This window comes from Oncorhynchus tshawytscha, linkage group LG24 (genome assembly GCF_018296145.1).
Source record: "Oncorhynchus tshawytscha isolate Ot180627B linkage group LG24, Otsh_v2.0, whole genome shotgun sequence".
In the NCBI taxonomy this organism is placed as follows: domain Eukaryota; kingdom Metazoa; phylum Chordata; class Actinopteri; order Salmoniformes; family Salmonidae; genus Oncorhynchus; species Oncorhynchus tshawytscha.
This window is the reverse complement of record NC_056452.1, coordinates 20,096,896-20,122,870: the sequence shown is the minus strand read 5'-3', so window position 1 is coordinate 20,122,870 and position 25,975 is coordinate 20,096,896. Positions and strand designations below refer to the sequence as shown.

General features: G+C 47.1%; 1 protein-coding gene across 10 annotated transcripts in view; it reads right to left on the bottom strand.

The window, feature by feature from the left end:
* The window catches only part of LOC112223466 (1-phosphatidylinositol 4,5-bisphosphate phosphodiesterase epsilon-1), an 80,927-nt gene that overhangs the window by 9,942 nt on the left and 45,010 nt on the right, over positions 1 to 25,975 (bottom strand). For 6 of the 10 annotated variants that reach the window (XM_042305474.1, XM_042305475.1, XM_042305479.1 and 3 more), the window contains 23 exons: positions 19,393 to 19,709; positions 16,656 to 16,801; positions 16,218 to 16,479; positions 15,790 to 16,001; positions 14,011 to 14,046; positions 13,051 to 13,684; positions 12,635 to 12,790; positions 12,402 to 12,519; positions 12,044 to 12,191; positions 11,681 to 11,803; positions 11,153 to 11,289; positions 10,510 to 10,748; positions 10,252 to 10,313; positions 9,966 to 10,131; positions 9,530 to 9,637; positions 9,186 to 9,302; positions 8,849 to 9,007; positions 8,567 to 8,699; positions 5,666 to 5,707; positions 4,509 to 4,633; positions 4,239 to 4,356; positions 3,744 to 3,881; positions 2,339 to 2,632 (listed from right to left, as the gene is read on the bottom strand). In XM_042305474.1, coding sequence (XP_042161408.1) covers positions 2,339 to 2,632; positions 3,744 to 3,881; positions 4,239 to 4,356; positions 4,509 to 4,633; positions 5,666 to 5,707; positions 8,567 to 8,699; positions 8,849 to 9,007; positions 9,186 to 9,302; positions 9,530 to 9,637; positions 9,966 to 10,131; positions 10,252 to 10,313; positions 10,510 to 10,748; positions 11,153 to 11,289; positions 11,681 to 11,803; positions 12,044 to 12,191; positions 12,402 to 12,519; positions 12,635 to 12,790; positions 13,051 to 13,684; positions 14,011 to 14,046; positions 15,790 to 16,001; positions 16,218 to 16,479; positions 16,656 to 16,801; positions 19,393 to 19,709 — 3,990 coding nt within the window. Of the gene's footprint in view, positions 1 to 2,338; positions 2,633 to 3,743; positions 3,882 to 4,238; positions 4,357 to 4,508; positions 4,634 to 5,665; positions 5,708 to 8,566; positions 8,700 to 8,848; positions 9,008 to 9,185; positions 9,303 to 9,529; positions 9,638 to 9,965; positions 10,132 to 10,251; positions 10,314 to 10,509; positions 10,749 to 11,152; positions 11,290 to 11,680; positions 11,804 to 12,043; positions 12,192 to 12,401; positions 12,520 to 12,634; positions 12,791 to 13,050; positions 13,685 to 14,010; positions 14,047 to 15,789; positions 16,002 to 16,217; positions 16,480 to 16,655; positions 16,802 to 19,392; positions 19,710 to 25,167; positions 25,403 to 25,975 lie in introns of those variants that run through there. The other 4 variants (XM_042305480.1, XM_042305477.1, XM_042305476.1 and 1 more) reach the window with 4 other exon arrangements.

Genomic DNA, 25,975 nt, shown 5'->3' with positions numbered 1-25,975 from the left:
CAGAGAGCAGAGAAGAGAGCAAGCAGAGCAGATAGCAAGCAGAGAAGAGAGCGAGCAGAGAAGAGAGCGAGCAGAGAAGAGAGCGAGCAGAGAAGAGAGCGAGCAGAGAGAAGAGAGCAAGTAGAGCAGAGAGCGAGCAGAGAAGAGAGCGAGCAGAGAAGAGAGCGAGCAGAGAAGAGAGCGAGCAGAGAAGAGAGCGAGCAGAGCAGAGTGCAAGCAGAGCAGAGAGCGAGCAGAGAAGAGCGCGAGCAGAGAAGAGCGCGAGCAGAGCAGAGAGCGAGCAGAGAAGAGCACGAGCAGAGAAGAGAGCGAGCAGAGAAGAGAGCGAGCAGGGAAGAGCACGAGCAGAGCAGAGTGCAAGCAGAGCAGAGAGCGAGCGAGGTAGAGAGCGAGCAGAGGAAGAGAGCAGAGAGAGCAGAGAAGAGAGCGAGCAGAGAAGAGAGCGAGCAGAGAGTGAGTGAGGCAGAGAGCGAGCAGAGAAGAGAGCGAGCAGAGAAGAGAGCGAGCAGAGAAGAGAGCGAGCAGAGCAGAGAGCGAGCAGAGAAGAGAGCGAGCAGAGCAAGAGAGCAAGTAGAGCAGAGAGAGAGCAGAAGAGAAGAGAGCAAGCAGAGAAGAGAGCAAGCAGAGCAGAGAGAAGAGAGAGCAGAGAAGAGAGCGAGCAGAGAAGCAGAGAAGAGCAGAGCAGAGAGCGAGCAGAGAAGAGAGCGAGCAGAGAAGAGAGCAAGCAGAGAAGAGAGCGAGCAGGGAAGAGCAGAGCAGAGCAGAGTGCAAGCAGAGCAGAGAGCGAGCGAGGTAGAGAGCGAGCAGAGGAAGAGAGCGAGCAGAGAGCAAGCAGAGAAGAGAGCGAGCAGGGAAGAGCACGAGCAGAGCAGAGTGCAAGCAGAGCAGAGAGCGAGCGAGCAGTAGAGAGAGAGCGAGCAGAGGAAGAGAGCGAGCAGAGCAGAGAGCGAGCAGAGAAGAGCGCGAGCAGAGTAGAGAGCGAGCAGAGCAGAGCGTGAGCAGAGAAGAGAGCGAGCAGAGCAGAGAGCGAGCAGAGAAGAGAGCGAGCAGAGCAGAGAGCGAGCAGAGAAGAGAGCGAGCAGAGAAGAGAGCGAGCAGAGCAGAGAGCGAGCAGAGCAGAGAGCGAGCAGAGCAGAGAGCGAGCAGAGCAGAGAGCGAGCAGAGCAGAGCAGAGAGCGAGCAGAGCAGAGAGCGAGCAGAGCAGAGCGTGAGCAGAGCAGAGAGCGAGCAGAGAGCGAGAGCAGAGCAGAGAGCGAGCAGAGCAGAGTGCAAGCAGAGCAGAGAGCGAGCAGAGCAGAGAGCAGAGGCAGAGAAGAGCGAGCAGAGCAGAGAGCGAGCAGAGCAGAGAGCGAGCAGAGCAGAGAGCGAGCAGAGAGAGAGAGCAGAGAGCAGAGCAGAGAGCGAGCAGAGCAGAGAGCGAGCAGAGCAGAGAGCGAGCAGAGAGCGAGCAGAGCAGAGCGTGAGCAGAGAAGAGCGCGAGCAGAGCAGAGCAGAGAAGAGCGAGCAGAGAAGAGAGCGAGCAGAGCAGAGAGCGAGCAGAGCAGAGAGCGAGCAGAGAAGAGCGCGAGCAGAGAAGAGCGCGAGCAGAGAAGAGAGCGAGCAGAGCAGAGAGCGAGCAGAGCAGAGCAGAGAGCGAGCAGAGCAGAGAGCGAGCAGAGAAGAGAGCGAGCAGAGGTAGAGATGGAGAAAGTGAGTGAAAGAGGGGAGAAAAGGAGAGAAGGAAAAAAAATAGCAGACCTTCCACTCTAAATCCATTGTTCCACAAGCATCACTTAACATCATTTTTGTTTGGAAACGCTGTATTGGCACAGGTGAGTGGAAAAACATATCAGCTTGCAAAGCTGCGTCCAAGCTTTGTAAATTAGTGTAAAACAGACAAAGCCCATAAAATGCATCAGGCCCATCAGTATCACAACCATGTTCAGTGTACCGAGTGGACTAGGTGCTGCCAAGGTCAGAGCGCCCCCTTACAGAGAAATGACATGACATGCATTCGAGCACAACCCTGCCAGTGTTTCTCCAATACATCTCCACAGGGTGATACTGTAATGTACCCTGCCCACGCCATTTCCAATGAGTAAGCAACTAGAGTTTCATGAAAAGTTCAATGAGTTCAAGAAGTAGGGCCCTGAGTTTTTTATTACCATGTCACCTGACCAGGGAAGAACTCAAGAGCCCTAGTTATAGACTTCATGGGTTACTTCCTGATAAAGTCCCAGTCTGGTCCTGGACAATTAAAAAAAAAATACTTTCAATGAAGAATCACCATTGAGCATAGTCTCATCCAGGGACTAACCTGGACCGACCCTCTCAGTAAACCTCCACTCCATCACCTTACCGTCAGTCTGATAATTGAGGGCCACCACTTGCATGCCGTGGAGCCAGAAGGGCAGAGGGTTGGGGTTGGCTGAGTCGATGCGTGTGGCGGCCGGGTAGGTCCTTAGCAGCTGGCAGGTGGTGTGCTGGATCAGCTTCCGGGAGAAGCGGCGGCAGAGGCGCTTGGCAGCGTTCTCGTTCACAGAGGAGATGTGGTAGCACTTGGGAGTGCGGATGATGGCGCTCAGTGACGCGCTGGGGCTGAGTACGGGCGACGTCTGCTCCTCCCAGCCCAGACGCATGGCCTCCACACCACCTGGAGGTCAGTCAGACGGACAAATGTACATTTACAACCTAGCTAGTCATTTAGCAGATTCTACTAATACTGATACTGATACTAATACTAGCCACTTTAACTATGCCACTTTGTTTACATACTCATCTCATATGTATATACTGTACTCGATACCATCTACTGTATCTTGCCTAAGCTGCTCTGTACCATCACTCATTCATATATCTTTATGTACATATTCTTTATCCCCTTACACTTGTGTCTATAAGGTAGTAGTTTTGGAATTGTTAGTTAGATTACTTGTTGGTTATTACTGCATTGTCGGAACTAGAAGCACAAGCATTTCGCTACACTCGCATTAACATCTGCTAACCATGTGTATGTGACAAATAAAATTTGATTTGATTTGATACTGATTCTGACACTAATACTGATTCTGACACTAATACGGATTCTGATACTAATACTGATACTAATACTGATTCTGATACTGATTATAATACTAATACAAATACTGATTCTGATACTGATACTCATTCTGATACGTTTATCCAGAGCAATAACTGTGAATACTAAGGACAGATCAAATAACGATTTCAACACATTTAAAAAAAAGCTTTTTTTCCAGGACCTTAAAGACAATGTAACACTAACATTTCATTAGGACATTTAAATAATACTAATCGTAACTTCCTTAGTGTTCTCATTGATCATGAAAGAGGCATTAGCTACAATACTATTCAAACGCTCTGCCAAGCCTCAGTGCTGAGCCAGAAAGAACATGGGCCTCCAAAAAGAAAATCCCATTTCAACCCTTCTACAAACCCTTTACAAATGTCACGACAGCTCCTCTCAGCATCTTTCAGTATACTTTTGATTACATCGTGCACTCACTTTTAGAGGGCCATTTTAAGTATGGAAAAGTTAATAGGCTGGTTCCCATGGGGTGTAGTCCGACTATGTGGGTGTCCTTCCCTGTCCCATCACATCCCGTCCCCCAGCTCCAGGTCTAGAGGTCTGGGTCATGGGGAAAGGCCCCGGCCATACATACCCTTCCCTGTCCCTTCACATCCCGTCCCCCAGCTCCAGGTCTAGGGGTCTGGGTCATGGGGAAAGGCCCGGCCATACGTACCCTTCCCTGGGGTCCGGCCCAGCGTCACCGCCTCCCCGGGGCTGCCTCCGCTACGACCAGGAACCGTGCCAAAGATGGACTTCCTGCTCTTTCTGTCTTTTCTTCTGCCAGAGGCCGAAGGAGAGAGGGTGGAGAGGCCTGTTTCCCACACAAGACAGATGGACACACACACAGAAAGAGAGCCCCAGATGAGAGTGTAAGACAAGGGCACCAGCTCTCCTCCTCTCGCTGGTTTAATGTTGCTTGTTTGTTCTGGCTGTGCTCTGGAGAATTATGCCCCTAGCAGATGTGCACCTGATTCTAATTTACCATCAATTCATAGACCTGTATTTTATTCCTTTGTGAACTTTTAATCGGTATCCCTCACTATTGAAAAATCACCAGGCAGAATAAAAACACTCTAGGAATAAGCAAACGCACAACATTGTGAACATAAACCATTTCTATGCTGGAATGAGCCATACAGTAAAGTCAATTAAATGAAAGGAGGACTACCAGGGAACTTGACGGCCTGGCAGTAGATGACGAGGTCAGAGAGCTCCTGAGCGATCTGTCGACTCTCCTTCTTGTTCTGGGGGAGATGGAACTCTTCTCCCAGCTCCATGTCAAATACCTGGGGTAGGGGCAGAGTCAGTCACTCCATCTGGGATTACTTCCAAGAAAAAAAAACATTTCAGGTGCATTTGTCAAATCTGGTGTCTCCTAGTTCTCAATGGTCTCTCTTGGTTCAGAGACTAGAGGACAAGGGTTAGAGGTGAAACCAACCTTCCCTTTGCTCTGGGTTACAGCATTGTCTGCTTTCTTCATCCTCTTGGGCATCTCATCAATGATGGGATGATCATCCTTGTCACCTGGGGACTTCCCGTCTGGTTTATCATCTAGGATGTTATCTGAGAAACAGAACCATCAACTTTGAGGGAGGGAGGGAGTCAGGCAGACCAGCTTTATTTAATCAACGGACTGCTTTCAATGTGATGTTAGTCAATGGTTTCACATTGAGTCTTCCTTGTCAAACCATAAGTGCTAAACTGGGAAGAATTCCTCCCCATATCAGATATCTTGCTTGCAATGCTGGGAATTGGGGAAATGCCATTCCGAGGAAAACATTGGTCCCCCACGAATACCACAATGCAATGCAGATTCTGTAAACAAAGAGCTGGGAGTTTGAGCCTCCTGTTCTTCTCTCGCCCACACACAGCAGGACACAAAACATGAATGTAAGCCATCCATCACACACATCCAAAGTCAAAGTGCTTTGCGGTTAAAGAGGAATTTTCACCAACATGACAGTTATTTGACAGGAGGAATCCCACCGGTTCAGTGCAGTTACAGTACAGTGTAGTGTCGTCTGTCTGTGTCTCATACTGCTCTGGTTACATGTGGTAGTGGCTGGTGAGAGCATCGCTTATCCCCAGAGCTCCTAACAGTAGAGTTTTTTAACCCCCGCGGTTCCCCGTTGGACAGGGGCGCGCAGGGGCCTGAGAAAACAGATGTCTTTGTTTTCTCTCTCTGATGAGCCACTGCCACCAGCGAGGTCAGGACGTACACATCAAAACACAGCAGTGCGGATGGGGGGTGGCGTATTTACACTATACTGGCCCTGTGTGTACTGACAACACGGAGACAAACAGATCATTAGACATGACCCCCCCCCCCCGGGCGACATGACCATCATCCCATCTGCAGCGTAGTACTACAACAAAACCCCAAACACAATGCAACAGTTCCAGACTTCTAACCCACCCAGTACCCACACTTGGTACATTAAAAGCCCCGAATTCACTCCAGATAGCGCGACAGAGATATGCAAAGCGTACAGCACCCAGGCCAAGCTCACTGCACAGGCAGAGTGTTACAGTAGGAGCCATGCAGTAGCGCTGGTACTGTGAAGGCGGGGCGGCTGGTTATGTTGTTCAGTTTACCTTCTGGGCTATACGAGGCAGTGGACGCTGTAAGAACGTCAGCTAAGGAAGCACAAAGGAACCGTCAGGGACAGAGGGACAGGGGAGGAGAGAGTACAGGAATAACAGAAACCCATCTCCAAGTAGAGCTACGGTAACTCGTGTTAAAAAGAGAGAATCAAGGAAGATGTTACAAAGAAGAGCCTAGATACAAGATCTCACTCCTACATTACTGGTCCATGTGTGTGCAGTGTACATTACTGGTCCATGTATGTGCAGTGTACATTACTGGTCCATGTATGTGCAGTGTACATTACTGGTCCATGCGTGTGCAGTGTACATTACTGGTCCATGTGTGTGCAGTGTACATTACTGGTCCATGTATGTGCAGTGTACATTACTGGTCCATGTATGTGCAGTGTACATTACTGGTCCATGTATGTGCAGTGTACATTACTGGTCCATGCATGTGCAGTGTACATTACTGGTCCATGTGTGTGCAGTGTACATTACTGGTCCATGTGTGTGCAGTGTACATTACTGGTCCATGTATGTGCAGTGTACATTACTGGTCCATGTGTGTGCAGTGTACATTACTGGTCCATGTATGTGCAGTGTACATTACTGGTCCATGTATGTGCAGTGTACATTACTGGTCCATGTGTGTGCAGTGTACATTACTGGTCCATGTATGTGCAGTGTACATTACTGGTCCATGCATGTGCAGTGTACATTACTGGTCCATGTATGTGCAGTGTACATTACTGGTCCATGCATGTGCAGTGTACATTACTGGTCCATGTATGTGCAGTGTACATTACTGGTCCATGTGTGTGCAGTGTACATTACTGGTCCATGTATGTGCAGTGTACATTACTGGTCCATGTGTGTGCAGTGTACATTACTGGTCCATGTATGTGCAGTGTACATTACTGGTCCATGCATGTGCAGTGTACATTACTGGTCCATGTATGTGCAGTGTACATTACTGGTCCATGTATGTGCAGTGTACATTACTGGTCCATGCGTGTGCAGTGTACATTACTGGTCCATGTGTGTGCAGTGTACATTACTGGTCCATGTATGTGCAGTGTACATTACTGGTCCATGCATGTGCAGTGTACATTACTGGTCCATGTATGTGCAGTGTACATTACTGGTCCATGTATGTGCAGTGTACATTACTGGTCCATACATGTGCAGTGTACATTACTGGTCCATGCATGTGCAGTGTACATTACTGGTCCATGCATGTGCAGTGTACATTACTGGTCCATGCATGTGCTGTGTACATTACTGGTCCATGCATGTGCAGTGTACATTACTGGTCCATGCATGTGCAGTGTACATTACTGGTCCATGCATGTGCTGTGTACAGTCGTGGCCAAAAGTTGAGAATGACACAAATATTAATTTCCACAAAGTTGCTGCTTCAGTGTCTTTAGATATTTGTCAGATGTTACTATGGAATATTGAAGTATAATTACAAGCATTTCATTAGTGTCAAAGGCTTTTATTGACAATTACATGAAGTTGATGCAAAGAGTCAATATTTGCAGTGTTGACCCTTCTTTTTCAAGACCTCTGCAATCCGCCCTGACATGCTGTCAATTAACTTCTGGGCCACATCCTGACTGATGGCAGCCCATTCTTGCATAATTAATGCTTGGAGTTTTCTTGAGGATTGACCACAAGTTCTCAATGGGATTAGGGTCTGGGGAGTTTCCTGGCCATGGACCCAAAATATCGATGTTTTGTTCCCCGCGCCACTTAGTTACCACTTTTGCCTTATGGCAAGGTGCTCCATCATGCTGGAAAAGGAATTGTTCGTCACCAAACTGTTCCTGGATGGTTGGGAGAAGTTGCTCTCGGAGGATGTGTTGGTACCATTCTTTATTCATGGCTGTGTTCTTAGGCAAAATTGTGAATGAGCCCACTCCCTTGGCTGAGAAGCAACGCCACACATGAATGGTCTCAGGATGCTTTACTGTTGGCATGACACAGGACTGATGGTAGCGCTCACCTTGTCTTCTCCGGACAAGCTTTTTCCGGAAAGGAGATTCATCAGAGAAAATGACTTTACCCCGGTCCTCAGCAGTCCAATCCCTGTACCTTTAGCAGAATATCAGTCTGTCCCTGATGTTTCTCCTGGAGAGAAGTGGCTTCTTTGCTGCCCTTCTTGACACCAGGCAATCCCTTAAAAGGCTTCGCCTCACTGTACGTGCAGATGCACACACCTGCCTGCTGCCATTCCTGAGCAAGCTCTGTACTGGTGGTGCCCCGATCCCGCAGCTGAATCAACTTTAGAAGATGGTTCTGGCGCTTGCTGGACTTCCTTGGGCGCCCTGAAGCCTTCTTCACAACAATTGAGCCGCTCTCCTTGAAGTTCTTGATGATCCGATAAATGGTTGATTTAGGTGCAATCCTACTGGCAGCAATATCCTTGCATGTGAAGCCCTTTTTGTGCAAAGCAATGATGACGGCACGTGTTTCCTTGCAGGTAACCAAGGTTGACAGAGGAAGAACAATTATTCCAAGCACCACCCTCCTGTTGAAGCTTCCAGTCTGTTATTCGAACTCAATCAGCATGACAGAGTGATCTCCAGCCTTGTCCTCGTCAACACTCACACCTGTGTTAATGAAAGAATCACTGACATGATGTCAGCTGGTCCTTTTGTGGCAGGGCTGAAACGCAGTGGAAATGTTTTATGGGGATTCAGTTCATTTGCATGGCAAAGAGGGACTTTGCAATTCATCTGATAACTCTTCATAACATTCTGGAGTATATGCAAATTGCCATCATATAAACTGAGGCAGCAGACTCTGCGAAAATTAATATTTGTGTCATTCTCAAAACTTTTGGCCACGACTGTACATTGTTACTGAGGGTTTATATACAGTCAAAGCGAGTATCTGTCTCACCATCAGACAGGGATTCATAGTCATCGTCGTACTCGTCTTCCTCCTCTTCATCATCATCATTGTGGTTACCAGGTGAGCTGCCAGCCGGTGCCCCGTTGCCGGCCTGGGCCTGGATGTGGGCCAGCTGGTGAGCCTGAGGGAACAGAGCACAGTATGATTGGTGGAAAGCCCTGTAGCCATTGCCCCCATGTCAACAAGCAAACTACCTAAAACAAACCTGACGTCATCCTGCGAGGGACGCGTGTGTAATAATGCACATGTTCACACTGTATAAGATCTCACCTTCTGTTTGACAATGTCGACGGGAGCCTGGTGTGCTTTCAGCTTCTTGTTCTTGAGGAGGATCTTTCCCTTCAGTTGCAGTGGGGAGGGCAGCAGAGGGTCATCAGAGAAATCGCTCTCAAACAGGAATTTGGTCACCAGCTTGTCTCCGAACACAGTCTTCAAAACACAAACAAACAGGAATCCTCACAGGCACGCTACAATCAAAGGCTTTTTAAAAAATCAAAGTACTTGGAGCAATCTCCAAAGGAAGGAATGCAGTAACAAGGTTCTTCGAGACAGGACACATCAGCTAGAATCCCTACAGATCAGGTCCATTGGAGCCAGGAGGAGTTACCTTGAAGATTTCAGCCATTTTGCGTTGCTGGGGTAGAGAGCAGTGGTTCTCAATGGACAGGATGACCGGCATGTCGGAGTTGACGAAAGCAGTGCGATTGACCGCCTCCACCACATCCTAGAAGACCACGGGTTACAATACATGAGGCATAACATACATGACACTAGTCCCATTTATTCTAGAATTACAACCCGTAGAGATTCCAGCAGTATTAATCATGCTGCAATAGAGGTTGGCCATTATTGTACTGTATCTAGGCCAAACAGTGACATACGGTCAAAAGTGGCAGTGTGCCACGGTCGTGCCAGAGTTGTGCCAGGGTTGTGCCAGGGTTACAGACTAACCTTGAAGGGGATCTTGGTGGTGAGGGTGTGCCCATGGTAGATAATGGGTGATCCGTCATCTCCATCCCAACAGTCCAGCTCCACACTCCTGCAGCCCTGCAGCAGCACCTAGACAACACAAACGACCACATCCCATAATAATAAGATGGACGATCACACCAACACAGAATTCATCTTATAGCTCAAGTACAGCAGGAGCCCTGGTCAGTTCATATAGTCTGGAAAAACTCCTGACCCTGCTTATGGCAAACCACACCGGAAACATCCCTCGCTTATTTTTAAACTGAAAACCGGATGTGGGGATCCCGTGCCGGCCTTTCTTTTACACCTGCTACGTTAAGTAAAATGATCAGATGCTTAGAAATCCCCTACAAAACAAAACTAGAAAGAGGTCAATTTCCTGAACGAAAATATATACGGTTGCATCAATCATCACCTGGCTGTAGAGCTCTACAGAGGACTCTCCTTTGAGCTGGTGTCCAGTGAGGTACGTGTTGTGAGAGGACTCTACGTAGTAGTAAGACATGGGATACTGGAGCTCCTCCGTGTTCACCCGAGACTCCTCGTTCTTAGACGCAAAGTTGTCCTTGTCCATTAAAAACCTGGGGAGGATTAGAGGTAAAAAGGTCACTAACTAAACGGATGAAGAATGTCATCTCAGAATTCCTGTGACGGAATTTCTTGAGTCGGTCAACTTCATATTTCTTGGGAAATGAATGTACCTGGCAAAACCTTCGAAGGACATCCAACCCATCTGACGCATGCTTATGCAAGGCTCAAATTTCTGAGATGGACAAAAGAAACCCAATTAAACAATATTTCACAGTAATCCGGTCCTAACCTATATGTCTACTGTGCAGTATATCACGTCTGCTTAGTTAAAGGGACATTACACTCCAAAATCTAATTCTGACAATTTCTTCAGACCCTAAAAGACATCCCTTAAGTACAGCTTGCTGGATCAGTCATGTGACCCCCACCTGGATGACGCTGAGGATCTCATCGTAGGTCAGGTGTTCCCGCTGGCAGTTGACCAAGAAGTCGTTGAGCTGTGGGATGGCCAGCCCCAGCACCCCTAAAGAGGCGTTCTCCACGCCTGTCCCATTGGTCACGATGCTGGCTGCCGCAATGGCGTCCGAGATCTGCTTCTGGTTGTCCGACATCTGCTGCCGTGTTCGGATTAAGAGGCCCAGGTCCGAACCGTTACGGGTCAGCAAGTCTGGAGGACAGGAAAAGTGCATCATTAGAAGTCATTCGCAAACACACCAACGACATCAACGTCCAATACTCCTACACCACAGTGTGAATACACTGTTAAGAGTCCTTCTGAACCAACAAGCCTCTAGAGAGAAATCACAGAGCGTTTGGTGCTTCTGCAATCAAGTAGCTCCCATCAGCCCCCATTCACCATGATTAGACAGATTGAGCACTGAAAGCTTGTACCATCACCACCCAAACCAATCCAGTTCTCTCATTTATGTATATATTTAAATATATATACACACGTTCTGACCTTAAATATACATATGTATTTGATTTACTTTTAAACAATGACTGAACAGTACCCAATGCAAACCACTCACAAACACATAGGAGTACAGTAAAACGATGCGAGGGACAGACCTAGGTCAGGCTGCAGTCCCGTGTCCTTGTCGTCGATCCTCAGGTTGGTGTAGAGTGGGGCAGACTCCGTGCCGGAGCGACTGCAGGGAACGGCGTAGGTGTCAAACAGCTCCTTCAGGTCTTTACGGCTCCGAATGCTACAGCACATCAAAACAAGAACGGGGGCGTACACATTCAACTGATGGACATATTCAGCCTCGGAGGACATAGGCGGAGGACAATGGTATGCTTTTTCATTTTTACATAAGAGCAACATGTTTTGGCGTGTAGCCTTGGTCTTTGTTTTCAACTGAGAGACACTTCAGAAAACCACAGTGCGTCGTTGACAAAACAACCTTGGGAAAGATTGGTTGGATTTGTAAAAGCTTCTTCTGAATGTTTGAATGGAATGCAATAACTGTGCTCCTGTGCTATGAGAATTCTCTCTATTTTGCCAGTGGGAGTGCATTTAATCACTACCAGCGACTGTACATAGACTATAGTTACTGCGCGCTACAAAGAGAGGAGGCTGGAAGTTGGACGGCGCACCTGAAAGACTTGAAGAGCTCGACGAACTCGATGAAACTCATGGTGCTGCCAGAGATCATGAGGTTCTGGAAGCCCTTGAAACAACCCTTCCCCCGGCCGTGCCAGCTCCTACTGCTCCACGCACTACACAGGGACAAGACGAGAGGGGATTGGTTACTGTTATGGTTAAAAACACTAGATTTAAAATCTATTATCTTGTGGGGTTTTTTATGTCGTAGATAAAGACATTTAAATAAAGTGGCAATAGTATTCGGTGTGAGGCTTACACTATCAGTATATGATAATAGGTTTACAGATGTATTATCAACTATATACAATATTTCCCCTCTAAGAACAGGTCTGGGGTCAGATTTCATGTCTTACCCTGGCTGGGCCTTGGTGCTGCCTGACAGGACAGGGGAGGAGAGAGGACGGGAGGGGTTGGAGCTGCCCATACTGGAGGAAGAGGAGGAGGAGGAGGAACCCGGGGTCTTACAGCTCGACAGGGAGAAGGGTCCAGGGAAGCCGTCCTCTATGGGATCAATAACGTACAGGGTTACACGCAATGCAAAAATGGTCAAACAGTGAACAAGAGTCAAAATCGGTCTATTTAAAATCCCAGATATTCCCCTTTTTGAAAGTATTCCTCCCTGTAAACCATAAACTACTGGTATGTAAAGACAGTTACGTGTCACTGAGGAATTGTGAGAGGTGGTATAGTGTAGGGTAGTGGACAGGTTACCTAGCCCTTCCTGGTCCATGCCGTCACACAGCTCCGGCCTGTTCCTGCACAGGGTGTCCTTGCAGCTCTTGGTTTTCCGTTGGAATATCTCGTCATCGGTAGCATCCCCGCTGTCTCCCTGTGTGGTTTATGAAACACCCAGTCAGTGACCCAGATCTCCACAAACCCAGACAAACACATTTGAAGGCTGTATTTCCCAAACTAACACTGTATTTAGGTATATTTCTCCTAACCCTGGTGAGAGCCTTCTTCTTCTTCTTGGTGGTAGAGATGGAGTTGTGCTTCTGAGCGCTGGGCTTCTCTGTGCCCCCTGTGCCCATGTTCCAGCGCCGGCCCCCAAACAGCTCTATAGCCTGAGCAAGAGTGGGACCCTCATACCTGCCCTCCTCCTATTGCAGATGGGAGACGAAACAAACAGCAGTCTATGAGGAGATCGCTCACTCAAGGCTAATTAACATTAGGATGAGTCAAAATCACCTTCCTCGCATCTGTGCTGAAGTTACAGGAGGCTCACCGTTTCCCTTTTGAGTATTGATTAACAGGACATTAGACTTCCCAAATCAATTCTACCTTGTGTACTCTAGACTGATTCAATATACCTGCCAGCCCATATCATCCACTACACAATCTCAATTAATTAGTATTTTACCTGATAGAGGCTGACGTACTGCCTCCTGAGCCAGTGCAGTCTCTGATCAGGGAACTTCTTCAGCTTCCTCATGGCGTTGACCAGCTCCACCAGACCCTCATGCAGCATGCGGGCTGTGTGCTTGGGGGCCACAAAGTGCAGCAGCCTGTTGTCTGTAGTATGGAGCCCGTAAAGCAGACTGACCCCATTCTCCTCAGCCCTCATGGTGTGACACAGCTTGTTCTGCAGACACACAGCATGCAAGTCCACCCCGGAGTGGCCCAGGAACACAGCCTTGACCACCGAGAGGTCCAGCAGACCCTCCGACAGGCTGTTCACTACAGGTTGACCCAGGCCTGGGGGCTCCGCGGGGGGGCTGCCGCTCTGGGGATTAGCCCAGGTCAGGATGCAGTTGTCGGGCTGCAGGCGGAGGAGGCAGCGAGCGGTGAGGTGGCTCTCCTGGTCGTAGTGGATGACGGTGGCTCCCTGCAGGAGGAACTGGTGGACGTCAGGCTGGAGGGAGAGCACGTACCAGGGGATGAGCTCCGTGCCGTGGCCGAAGGCCCGGTGGGTCTCCTCTGTGCCCTGGAATTCCACCTCTTTAGCCTGCTCAGACAGGTCGCCCTCAGAGTCTGACAGGTCTCCCACCACAAACCTAACGGGCGAACAAGGAGGTCAAAGAGGAGCAGAACACCAAACAGTGGATATTTGTGATCGGTTAATAGTTCTGCCTCTGCTCTAGGACATATAGAGCGGGAATGATTGTCTCATCGCCACCTTGTTCTATTCAATGAGTGTAAAAACCCAGCCATGTCATCTACCAAAAGAAAATCACTTTGAGGATAGCAAAATGCATTGAATGTAGCCCAGTCTGAACAAACAAAAAAAATGCACCATGCAATTGTAACAGCAAATTCAACACATACAAATAAAGCAACGTCAGTTAGAGGGAAAGCTCTAAAGGACAGTCTGATAACTTACAAGACACGGTTGGAATCTGACCTGCTCCTGAAAGAGCTACGGTAGGAGGAGGCATGAGGGAGGAAGAACAGAGAGAAAAGGTCAGGAAGTGTCTAGCTACAAATAGTTGAGATAAAACAAGTAAAACAGAGAAGGACTGAAAGGATGAGAGGTGTCACATTTGCCCTTATCTTTCCTCCAATCAACATTGTGAGGACTTCCACAGAAAACCATTGACTGAATCCAGAGGCCCCGTCGGAAACAAAATGGTGTCATAAATCAGAAGCCTTTTCCACCAAGTAGCCATTAACCCCAGTTTGAGGACAAACAGATCTCCCATAAGGGTCAGGAAACTACACAGCGCTGGAAACTGGCTCTTGTTTTCCAGTATAGTACACTAGTACAGGTAACGGGAACTCTTCAGATTTCTACCACAATCATTTATGCCATTCACTTTGCTTTGTAAAGCTAAAAGGAAACTGGAATGTAGTGAAACTGCCATCTCAACAAAGAATTCCCATCATAAATACTCACAGTCCCCAGATAACCTGACATTAAATATGATTCATGAACCTCTGCTTCCTGTCAAGTAACACTTGTCATTGATTATACAGTATCATAAACCAGGTAGTTTGGGTCCTGGGCGCTGATTGGCTGAAACCTGTGGTATATCAGACATTATAAACCGGGTGGTTCGAGCCCTGAATGCTGATTGGCTGACAGCCGTGGTATATCAGACCGTATACCACTGGTATGACAAAACATTATTTTTACTGCTCTAATTACATTGGTAACCAGTTTATAATAACAATAAGGCTCCTCGGGGGTTTGTGATATATGGCCAATATACCACGGCTAAGGGCTGTATCCAGGCACTCCTCGTTGAGTCGTGCTTAAAAACAGCCCTTGGCCGTGGTATAGTGGCGATATACCACACCCCTCGTGCCTTATTGCTTAACTATAATCTACGCTTTACTGTTGCATGTTCTCTAAAATATCCCGTCTTAAAATATTCTTTGTCTCGCAGTTACTGTGCATTCAGCACGTTCCACAAGGCCAAACAATGATATTTCATAACAACTACACCTCTGCTGGACAGAACATTCAATTGTGCTCACATTTAAAAAACATTTTTCAAAAGGACAAGCTGCAACAATGGCAGAACTGAAGTGGTCCATGGACAATGTCTGCAGACAATGTCTGCTAACTGAACATTATACAAGCCGTCCACCTTCTGTTTCTATGCGTTATCTGTCAAAGAAACAGCAGAGAAAGGAGTTGACATTAAAGGGAGCCTCCCGCTATCAGACAGGGTCACCATTCCTTCTGAAAGGGTTGACATTCAAATAAGAGCTACTTTAAACACAACATAACTTGTGGTGGAGGTCGGCTGCGGAAACATCTGGGGGAAAAGATTTAGGATTTAAAGGGGAAGACGTTATTCTCAACTTTCTCAGATTAAAGGGCGTTTAAACAGGTGGAATCTAAATCATCAAATCATCTAAATCATCCATGTAATTCTGATCTAGAACGTGAAACATTCATAGAAAATCCACGTATAAATAACCTTTGAATCAAACAAGTACTGAATATGCTAGAGGGGAGTAGTCAAGTAGAGGGAACGCCTACATGAACGCCATCACAATATGATGGCGAGAGGAATGGAGCGACTGTAGATTCTCCCTCACACTTTAGGATTTTTCGTGTCCCCGCCCACAGGTTAAGGTTAGGATTTGGCAATCCCAAAACTGATCCTAGATCTGTGCCTGAGTACCACTTCTTCCTGATCCAGTCACTTACTGGTTCCTGTTCCTGTCCATGAATGTCTTTTTGCAGGAGGTGGAGGAGCCTTCGTGGTGGCCCTCCTCTCCCTCCTCCATCTCCAGACTGCGGTTGCAGGAGCGGATGATCTGCAGGATGTTGCTGACCGTGGCCTCCTTCTCCTGGCTGTGCAGCCCGTCTGACCCCGCCCTCTGCAGGAAGTGCTGCTGCCCGCCGTAGTCCCCCACAAACTACACAGAAAGAGAAACAGGGTAACGTGAACAATAAAAGGTGGCACTACACAGGTAAAATAGCAACTTGATGTAAAGTGTACACGGTCAAACTGCTCATCTAGGAAGAGCCATCAAAGCTGCGTTAAGAGCGTCAGAGCGATAGCAGGTGTTGTCTGTCCAGCTAGCCTTGTTCACCCACTACCCTACAAGCCTGGGCCTGGCCCACTTCCTTACCTCTAGTGAGTCCTCTGGTGAGTCGTGAGTTGAGTGGCGCAGGCTGATAATGCTGGCGGCCCCATCCAGCGCGTCACTCAGCTCTTTGAGGAAGACGCCACAGAAGGGCACTACCTTACACCCTGGGATGTTAAGGGCACGGTTCAACACTTTCTTGTACTCGGACGAAGACTCGTGCTGCGCCATGGCATCTTTCAGCCTGCGCATGGTCTCAATGTCCGACTGCTCCATGAACTGCCACATCTTCAGTACTTTACGAGACCTGGAGCAGAGAATAATTCCATATCGATCTATCACACATCTTACTGACGTTAGGTTTAGCAGAATTATTTTTAATTAGGTGCAATCTGAATAATGAAAATAGACAGGTGCTGTAGGATTACAGCCCGGTTGGAAGAAAGTGAGGCGTGTAAGAAATGCGTCTGGAGGACCAAATACCGTAGTCCAGCCAGGAACTCCATCACGGCGTTGTAGTTGCCCATGTTCCAGCAGCACTTGGCCACGTGGACCAGGTAGGAGAACACCGCTCTCTTCTCCTCCATTGAACTCGCAGTCAGGATCAACCAGGTCACCCACGAGCTCACCTGTTAGAGGCAGCAACTCTCACAGTTACAACATCGTCTACTTCAAGACCTGCCAATGCTCTGAAACAGCCAGGCTGCGCTTGAAATGGCACGCTAGTCCCCGTGTAGTGCACTACTTTCATAGGGCCCCTATATATAGTGCACCGCTTTCATAGGGGCTCTGGTCAAACGTGGAGGCACTCTATAGGGAATATGGTGCCATTTTGGACACACCCTTATAATGAAAGGACGAGTGTTTCACACTGGGCAGGTCAATGTTCTACATCAACAAACGCATCGACAACAGCACCATTTACGATGAACTCAATGAAACGGAATTAGGCCTTATTTCAACCCAGGTTTAGCGGTCAACATCTCTAACCTAACACGAAACAATGCTGGTAGTCGGCTCTACAACAAGTTATGAAACCTCTTGATTGCATCAGGTCTCGTTTGTTGCATACATCCAACCAAAATAGTAGCGATAAGGGTTTATCCAAGTTCAGGCAGAAACCCTGGACTGGACATAACAGTTGGAGCAAATATTTGCCCGCTGTCATGTTGCGGCTAACCCCCCCCCTAAAACAATGAGGGTTACATAAACAGTTCCACAGGCAGGTTCCTGATACTGCAGTCAGGTCTGTTCTGTTCCTATGGGAGAACCAGTCATCAGAACCAGGGCCAGTCAGACTCTCTGCCTCTCTAAAGTCATCCCTGTAAGCATTCCTCTTGTCGCTCTGCTCGGCTGTCTACAGTTACAGATGTAGGATCTTCATTTGAGACAGTTTGCTACCTGCAGCAACAGGACATGTGAATTGTTTGGGAACTATAATTAATGGAAATATCTTGTAGGGGTTGATTCATTTTTCCTTAGAGCAAATCTAGTATGACATTTTAAAGTGGAAATTACAAACTTTACAAGCCTTCGTAAACCTAAACAACTTTGCATTTCCTGCTGTGCAAAATTCTCAGCAACACAAGAGCAATCAAATGAAGACCCTACATCTGTACACACCCAGAGAAGCCAGTAGGCTTAAAAAACAACACAACACAGATCCAATTACCAGGTTATGTAAGACGTAAAGGGGGGGGGGTGACTTCAGTTTGATTCCCTCCAGAGAGAAAACTTCAGACACTAAAAAGTTACAGCGCCATCACAGACAAATAGATATCATCCGCCTTCTCCTCCCTCGTTTCCAGGAACGACTGACAATGAGAGACGGCACCGAAGTGATCGAGAGAGAAACATGACATTCCACTTCTCCCGCTCACAAGTGTCTGCAGTACATAACTATTTGAATCCAGACTGTGTTACATTACAGCCATGTCCCTCAGCGCTATAAACATTGTCGGCGGTGGACATGAAAGCACTGGTAGGCCGTAGATTAGAGGCAGGTGCATATCTGTCCGAGTGGCTGATATTCTAGACAGCATGACTCCCGTCCTCCACTGGATGAGTCCATATTAAAAAGGTGGGAGATCAGTTGGCGGTAATGGTCTCTGCCTGTTATGTGGCGTCCCTTTGATAACGACACATAGGGGATACATCAGAATGACAACCCGAATCCACTGGACTAAAAACCGCACGGCACTCGGATTCCAATATGATACCGTATAAATCAAATAGGCTACACAATAACAATGGAAGTATAATTCCAGGAATAAATATTTTGGTGAGAATGCCAATAACACCATTTGACCAGTGATCAAAAACATACAACGTGCTTACAATCTTGTTTTCTTTGTCAAGGTTCAGTTTCCCCCATGATGGAACGATGACATAATCAAGGTTGACAGAGTTATTACAAACTCACCACACGACCATTTTGTGTTTGTCAGAATTAACCGCTCCAGACAGCTATTTCGGCTCTAACAGCCTGCCCAGTTTCTCTGATCGGTTCGTGGAACTGGGGCACAGCAGGTAACCACACACATAGTGAGTCCATCTCTACCATGCTGCGGAGGTTATGTCAGACTCGGTCTCTGTTGAGAAGAGTCACTCATTTGATTGTAGCTCCGCCATATGCCCAAAAATGGTTAGGATGCACATTTGGGGAAATACAATTCTCACTCTCCTACTCTCACTCAATAACAACCAGCTTATGTTAAGGCATGAAACTTAAAGATGACATCATTTCCACTCTCCTCCGTGTGCTTGGGACTGACCTCATTCCCATGCTGCCGTAATGTTTCTCTTAATTGTTCATTCTCAAAGTCAATCAGCGTAGAAGGAAGCTCAAAGAGCTCCGTGTAGGAGTGTAATTTGACACTAATCACCGCAGGTGTGGGAAACAAACTGGCAGAATAAGACCATCAAACACAGTACACCACCGGGTGGTCAATTCCACAAAAATAATAACTAACCATTAACATTACCATGAAGTCAGATCTTTAATAACCTTACACCATAGGGCTCTCCAATCCTGGTCCCGGACAGCAACAATGTGTGCAGGCTTTTGTTCTAGCCCGGCATTAACACACCTGACTCAACTAATAGATGAATCATCAAGACCTTAATTAATTCAACCCCATCCTGTAGATATTTAGGACCAAGATTGTTACTAACCACTCAACGCAGTCACATTAGTCCAGCCTCTCTTCACCAGTCTCACCTCATTGAACCGCGTGACCAGGTCCTCCACAGTGTTCCTCTGGGTCTGTATGGGCATGGCCGGGGCCGACAGCGAGGCCTTGAGGCTGGGGTGCAGGCGCCTGCTGCAGTCGGGGCTGCCCAGGTCCCTGGTGAAGAAGCAGAGGTAGTCCAGGGGTAAGATGCGTCGGTACAGCTGCTGCTCCTGCTCCGTCAGGATGCTGGCGATCTCCTCTGGGAACTGGATCAGGTGACGCAGCTCGACCAGCTCCTTGCTGATGCCCGTCACGTTGGACGGGACCGCGCTGGACGCCGACATGTTGCTGCACAGCTGACGCTCTGAGAGAGACAGACGGGTGAGAGATGTACACAGTAACCTAAAAAGTATCTTCCAACGTCAATTCCCAGGTAATATTAAACATGGGAGGAAAGCTGAACCTCGCTGCTTTTCAGAATACAAAACACGTCGAAAACAAACTCCCCAGATCAGACAAACTTCTAAGTGACTCCCACATTTCCACCCGAGTGGCAGAAGTGCGTGTTTGGGTTTTCGTACAGGAGCCATTAGCCCCGTTTCCAGTGTGTTTACACACCCTGAGAACACACACCACAGCTCTGCTGTCTCTGCTCAGAGATAAATGGCTGTGTGCTCTGTTGGTATGGTGGACCGGGGGACCGGTGCAGAAATACCATAAATACAGGGAATTAGATGCCCCTCTGGACATCGTCAGCCCTCAGCCGCCACACACCACCGCTGGATGTCCTGGGAAACCTTTTGATATGTGCGCCAGGTAGCCATGGCTACCGCAATAACTGGCGGCGAGAAAATAAATAAATAAATCGGCCATTTATATTGGTTGATTTGTGCATCCGGCGCAGTCTCTCAACCGCTCTCGGTAATGAACGTTGTGTGCGAGTGTGGATTTGTGTGCCGTTTACATTGTGAGATTGATGCGATCTATCATGCTGCAGCCTAGAGCGGAGTCTAACTAAACACAACATCCCGCAGGCCGCACTAGGACTTGTGGTAAAAAAAATAAAAATGCAAAAAAAAGTCAGACTTAAAAGGGACAGTTCAAACAATAAGAAAAAAGGGACCATCCTGCCACTGTTTGGGTAAACAGCTGAGGGATGGCGCTGGAGAAATGTAACTACTCAAATACATAGACAGAGCTATGGATGAAAAGGACTGACCATCTATGAGATCAAAATGACAGTTTTAACCCTGTTTTGAGGCTAGTAACATAAGCCTGTGTTTTGGATTCTGATGGAGTAAGATGGTTGAACTAAGCTTATAAAAGGCATTTATAATGTGGGCCTATATTCTGGAAGAATAAATGGCTACATATCATGAATTTAAAAGTCTAAAAATGGACGTAGCCACTGCAGATTGCCCCTTGAAAATGATACTGAAGTGGGTTGAAATATATAAAGGGCCCTGCTTTATAGCCAGAACATAATCAGAAAGTTCTAGAACGGCGTAAAAGCAGAACGTAAACAATCATTTGATTAATTCTTCTTATTTTTAGAACCTTGATAAAAAGGGGGCTCGGTGTTTTATTGGGCCCCCATATAACAGTTGAAGCTCAAACATTGCCATTGACCATATTAGCCATTTTATCCTTGTAGTCAATAACACTACTCTCCCTTAAACAAGAGCAGCATTTGTTTTGGTTTTATAACGCTATAAATCATTGACTTCTTATCAAGTTAATATCTCAAAACTAATATTGAACATTTAATTTTTAAAAAGCTGCGCGGCATATGGTCCTGGAAATATTTTCAACAAATCAACGTCTGTTATCATCCATCTCCAACATCTGCTCAATGTCCTCTTTTTATGAGCTACCTTTTGAAGTGGAAATAAATTGCATTTGATTATGTAGTACAATACTCCGGGGCTAAGTGTCTCCCGCTCCCTAATCTTTATGCACGATGCCCTACTCAAAGCACAGCATAAGCCTTGCATAAAAGCCTGGTAAAGCAGGGCTCATGGGAGATTGTCTGCAAAGATCCTGTTTTAGAATGGACCCGGTTGCATCATAAATGGCTCCTTATTCCTATAAAGTAGTGCACTAGGTTTGGCCAGGTCCAATAGGGCTCTGGTAAAAAGTAGTGCACTATATAGGGAATACCCAGGCTGCCTAGGTGGCTGGTCCAGGCTGTAGCCTAATGTAGAGTGGGGAGAACAAGTATTTGATACACTGCCGATTTTGCAGGTTTTCCTACTTACAAAGCATGTCGAGGTCTGTAATTTTTATCATAGGTACACTTCAACTGTGAGAGACGGAATCTAAAACAAAAATCCAGAAAATCACATTGTATGATTTTTAAGTAATTAATTTGCATTTTATTGCATGACATAAGTATTTGATACATCAGAAAAGCAGAACTTAATATTTGGTACAGAAACCTTTGTTTGCAATTACAGAGATCATACGTTTCCTGTAGTTCTTGACCAGGTTTGCACACACTGCAGCAGGGATTTTGGCCCACTCCTCCATACAGACCTTCTCCAGATCCTTCAGGTTTCGGAGCTGTCGCTGGGCAATACGGACTTTCAGCTCACTCCAAAGATTTTCTATTGGGTTCAGCTCTGGAGACTGGCTAGGCCACTCCAGGACCTTGAGATGCTTCTTACGGAGCCGCTCCTTAGTTGCCCTGGCTGTGTGTTTTGGGTTTCGTTGTCATGCTGGAAGACCCAGCCACAACCCATCTTCAATGCAGTCGTCCTGTCCCCTTTGCAGAAAAGTATCCCCAAATAATGATGTTTCCACCTCCATGCTTCACGGTTGGGATGGTGTTCTTGGGGTTGTACTCATCCTTCTTCTTCCTAAAAACACAGCGAGTGGAGTTTAGACCAAAAAGCTCTATTTTTGTCTCATCAGACCACATGACCTTCTCCCATTCCTCCTCTGGATCATCCAGATTGTCATTGGCAAACTTCAGACGGGCCTGGACAAGCGCTGGCTTGAGCAGGGGGACCTTGCGTGCGCTGCAGGATTTTAATCCATGACGGCGTAGTGTGTTACTAATGGTTTTCTTTGAGACTGTGGTCCCAGCTCTCTTCAGGTCATTGACCAGGTCCTGCCGTGTAGTTCTGGGCTGATCCCTCACCTTCCTCATGATCATTGATGCCCCACGAGGTGAGATCTGAGATCTTGCATGGAGCCCCAGACCGAGGGTGATTGAACTTCTTCCATTTTCTAATAATTGCGCCAACAGTTGTTGCCTTCTCACCAACCTGCTTGCCTATTGTCCTGTAGCCCATCCCAGCCTTGTGCAGGTCTACAATTTTATCCCTGATGTCTTTACACAGCCCTCTGGTCTTGGCCATTGTGGAGAGGTTGGAGTCTGTTTGATTGAGTGTGTGGACAGGTGTCTTTTATACAGGTAATGAGTTCAAACAGGTGCAGTTAATACAGGTAATGAGTGGAGAACAGGAGGGCTTCTTAAAGAAAAACTAACAGTTCTGTGAGAGACGGAATTCTTACTGGTTGGTAGGTGATCAAATACTTATGTCATGCAATAAAATGCTAATTAATTACTTAAAAATCATACAATGTGATTTTCTGGATTTTTGTTTTAGATTCCGTCTCTCACAGTTGAAGTGTACCTATGATAAAAATTACAGACCTCTACATGCTCTGTAAGTAGGAAAACCTGCAAAATCGGCAGTGTATCAAATACTTGTTCTCCCCACTGTACATCCTGCTGAGGAGACGTCCTCTGTGATCACAATCGGCGTCTTTCTGTCAGCCTGTGTCACAGCCCCTGTCTGTACAACAATATACTTCAGAGCTGTATTCAGGGTGCTTAAAGGCCATAGGTCAGATCCTCAGGAAAGAGAGTCAAGACCTGAGTCGAGAGAGTTCTTTCCCTTTGCCCCCTTGTGATATTTCCTGTGTGAGGAGCAAGTCGGTAGGATGCTTATTGGCGTGACGAAGGAGAATAACAGAATGTAAACCATTACAAAACCGGATCAAGAGAAGCTTGCAATTACTGTAGCTTGAGCCATGTCATGATGAATCACCTGGCTATTTATACTGACCTGAGCAGAGCACAGAACCTTTACATGTCTGACGTTACTCACTGCTGCAGTGATGACAATCACAACTACAGTAGGGGATGAATCAAACAGGTGCACCAAGTCGGAGATCATTATTTTATTTGATCTAAAACCATCCCGGTTATATACACATTTCTTTATTATGATAAATTGACTTTACCCATATCGGTCTCATGACAAGGGCCTAACACAACACCCCAAAACCTTGTATCAATCAATCAAATGCATTTATAAAGCCCTTTTTACATCAGCGGATACAGACTATAACCACGGCACCTGACCAGAGTCTCTCTAAAGCCCAAACCACACAACAAATTCATGACATCAAAAATACTGTTTCAAGTCAACAAATCCACATCATTCAAAACAACAGACTGTAGAGGAACAGAAGTCTGTCCTTGGAGCTCAAAATAAAACATGCCATTACAAACCAGGACATACTGTGACCAGCCAGTCCTGGTAAACTAGCCACAGACAGAGACAGGAGTAGCAACAGTCTGTGACAGCTCTGGAGACAGAAACTCTGTGGAGACAAGTGACAACCCACAGGAGTAGGCTAGCTATGGAAACTGAAGAAATCTAATCACACACACTTGAGAAGGCTGCTAAGGTGCAGGCAGATAGCTTACTGTTGGGTGAAAAGAGCCTCCACACACTCACAGTATAGTCACAGTATACTCCACACTCACAGTATAGTCACAGTATACTCCACACTCACAGTATAGTACACACTCACAGTATAGTCACAGTATACTCCACACTCACAGTATAGTACACACTCACAGTATACTCCACAGACTCACAGTATACTCCACACACTCACAGTATAGTCACAGTATACTCCACACTCACAGTATAGTCACAGTATACTCCACACTCACAGTATACTCCACACACTCACAGTACAATCACAGTATACTCCACACTCACAGTACAGTCACAGTATACTCCACACTCGCAGTACAGTCACAGTATACTCCACACTCTCACAGTATACTCCACACTCTCACAGTATACTCCACACTCACAGTACAGTCACAGTATAGTCCACACACACACAGTACAGTCCACACACACAGTACAGTCCACACACTCACAGTATAGTCCACACACTCACAGTATAGTCCACACACACACAGTACAGTCACAGTATAGTCCACACACTCACAGTAGTCCACACACTCACAGTACAGTCACAGTGTAGTCCACACACCCCCAGTACAGTCCACGCACCCCAGTACAGTCCACACACCCCAGTACAGTCCACACACCCACAGTACAGTCCACACACCCACAGTACAGTCCACACACCCCTAGTACAGTCCACACACCCCCAGTACAGTCCACAAACCCACAGTACAGTCCACACACCCCTAGTACAGTCCACACAACCCCAGTACAGTCCACACACCCACAGTACAGTCCACACCTCCCACAGTACAGTCCACAAACCCACACAACACACCCCAGTACAGTCCACACACCCCCAGTACAGTCCACACACCCCCAGTACAGTCCACACACCCACAGTACAGTCATAGTATAGCCCACACACTCACAGTACAGTCCACACTCACAGTACAGTCCACACTCACAGTATAGTCCATACACTCACAGCATACTCCACACACTCACAGCATACTCCACACACTCCCAGTATAGTACATTCCATAGGACTACAGCACTGAATCTTTTGTCTCTAGACGGTTTCATTTAAAGCCCACTTACTGATCAGCTTGAAGTCCATCCTGTGGGAGTGCTTCATGGCTGAGCTGCGGACAGCGGGAGCAGCGCTGCCGTTACTGTTAGCTCCGTGGTTGTTCACACAGCACCGGCGAGGTGCACTTGTCCACATCAGGAGCGCCAGCTGCTCTCCAGCTCTCGTTGCTCTGCTGCTCCCCGAGCTGACACGCTACAAATCTCACAGCCATGCGCCAGCAGCCAGCCCCCCACCTCCAGCTAGAACACCCCACACAGAGAGACACCGATAGCCCCAACACTCCTCCCTCCCCCTTCCCTCCCCCAGCTCCTCTCTGGGAGGTCAGTTTACATACACATGAAGGCTATACATGTCCCTCCACAGAGGGGGAGTCAAGTATCTAAACATGTAGTCTAGAAGCCAAATATGACTCATTACAAAGTGAAGGGAAATCTCAGAGAAAAGGAGTGTACCATTGATTTACTGGCGGTTGTAAAATGGTTTTCAGATAAATATATTCGGATAAAGCTTAGTCACTCCCCAGTCCAAAGGAACATTTAAGTCTGACTAACAGAATATCAAGGTAATACTCAGTGCTGCCAGAATACATGTGGTAAGCTGGCATTTTCCCCAGCACTTTTCACTTAGGTGGGGCAGCGCCTCACCTTTTCTGATTTAGTTTAATAAAAAAATATTGATACTAACGTGTTAAAAAAAGGCGCAACGTGTGTTTCTTTTGTTTTCTTAAAAAAATTCCCTCATGATTGGTCAACTCACGCACAATTTCTCTGTCCTTCACATCAGAGTGCTGCTGCAGGCTCTGTGTATGTCTTGAGA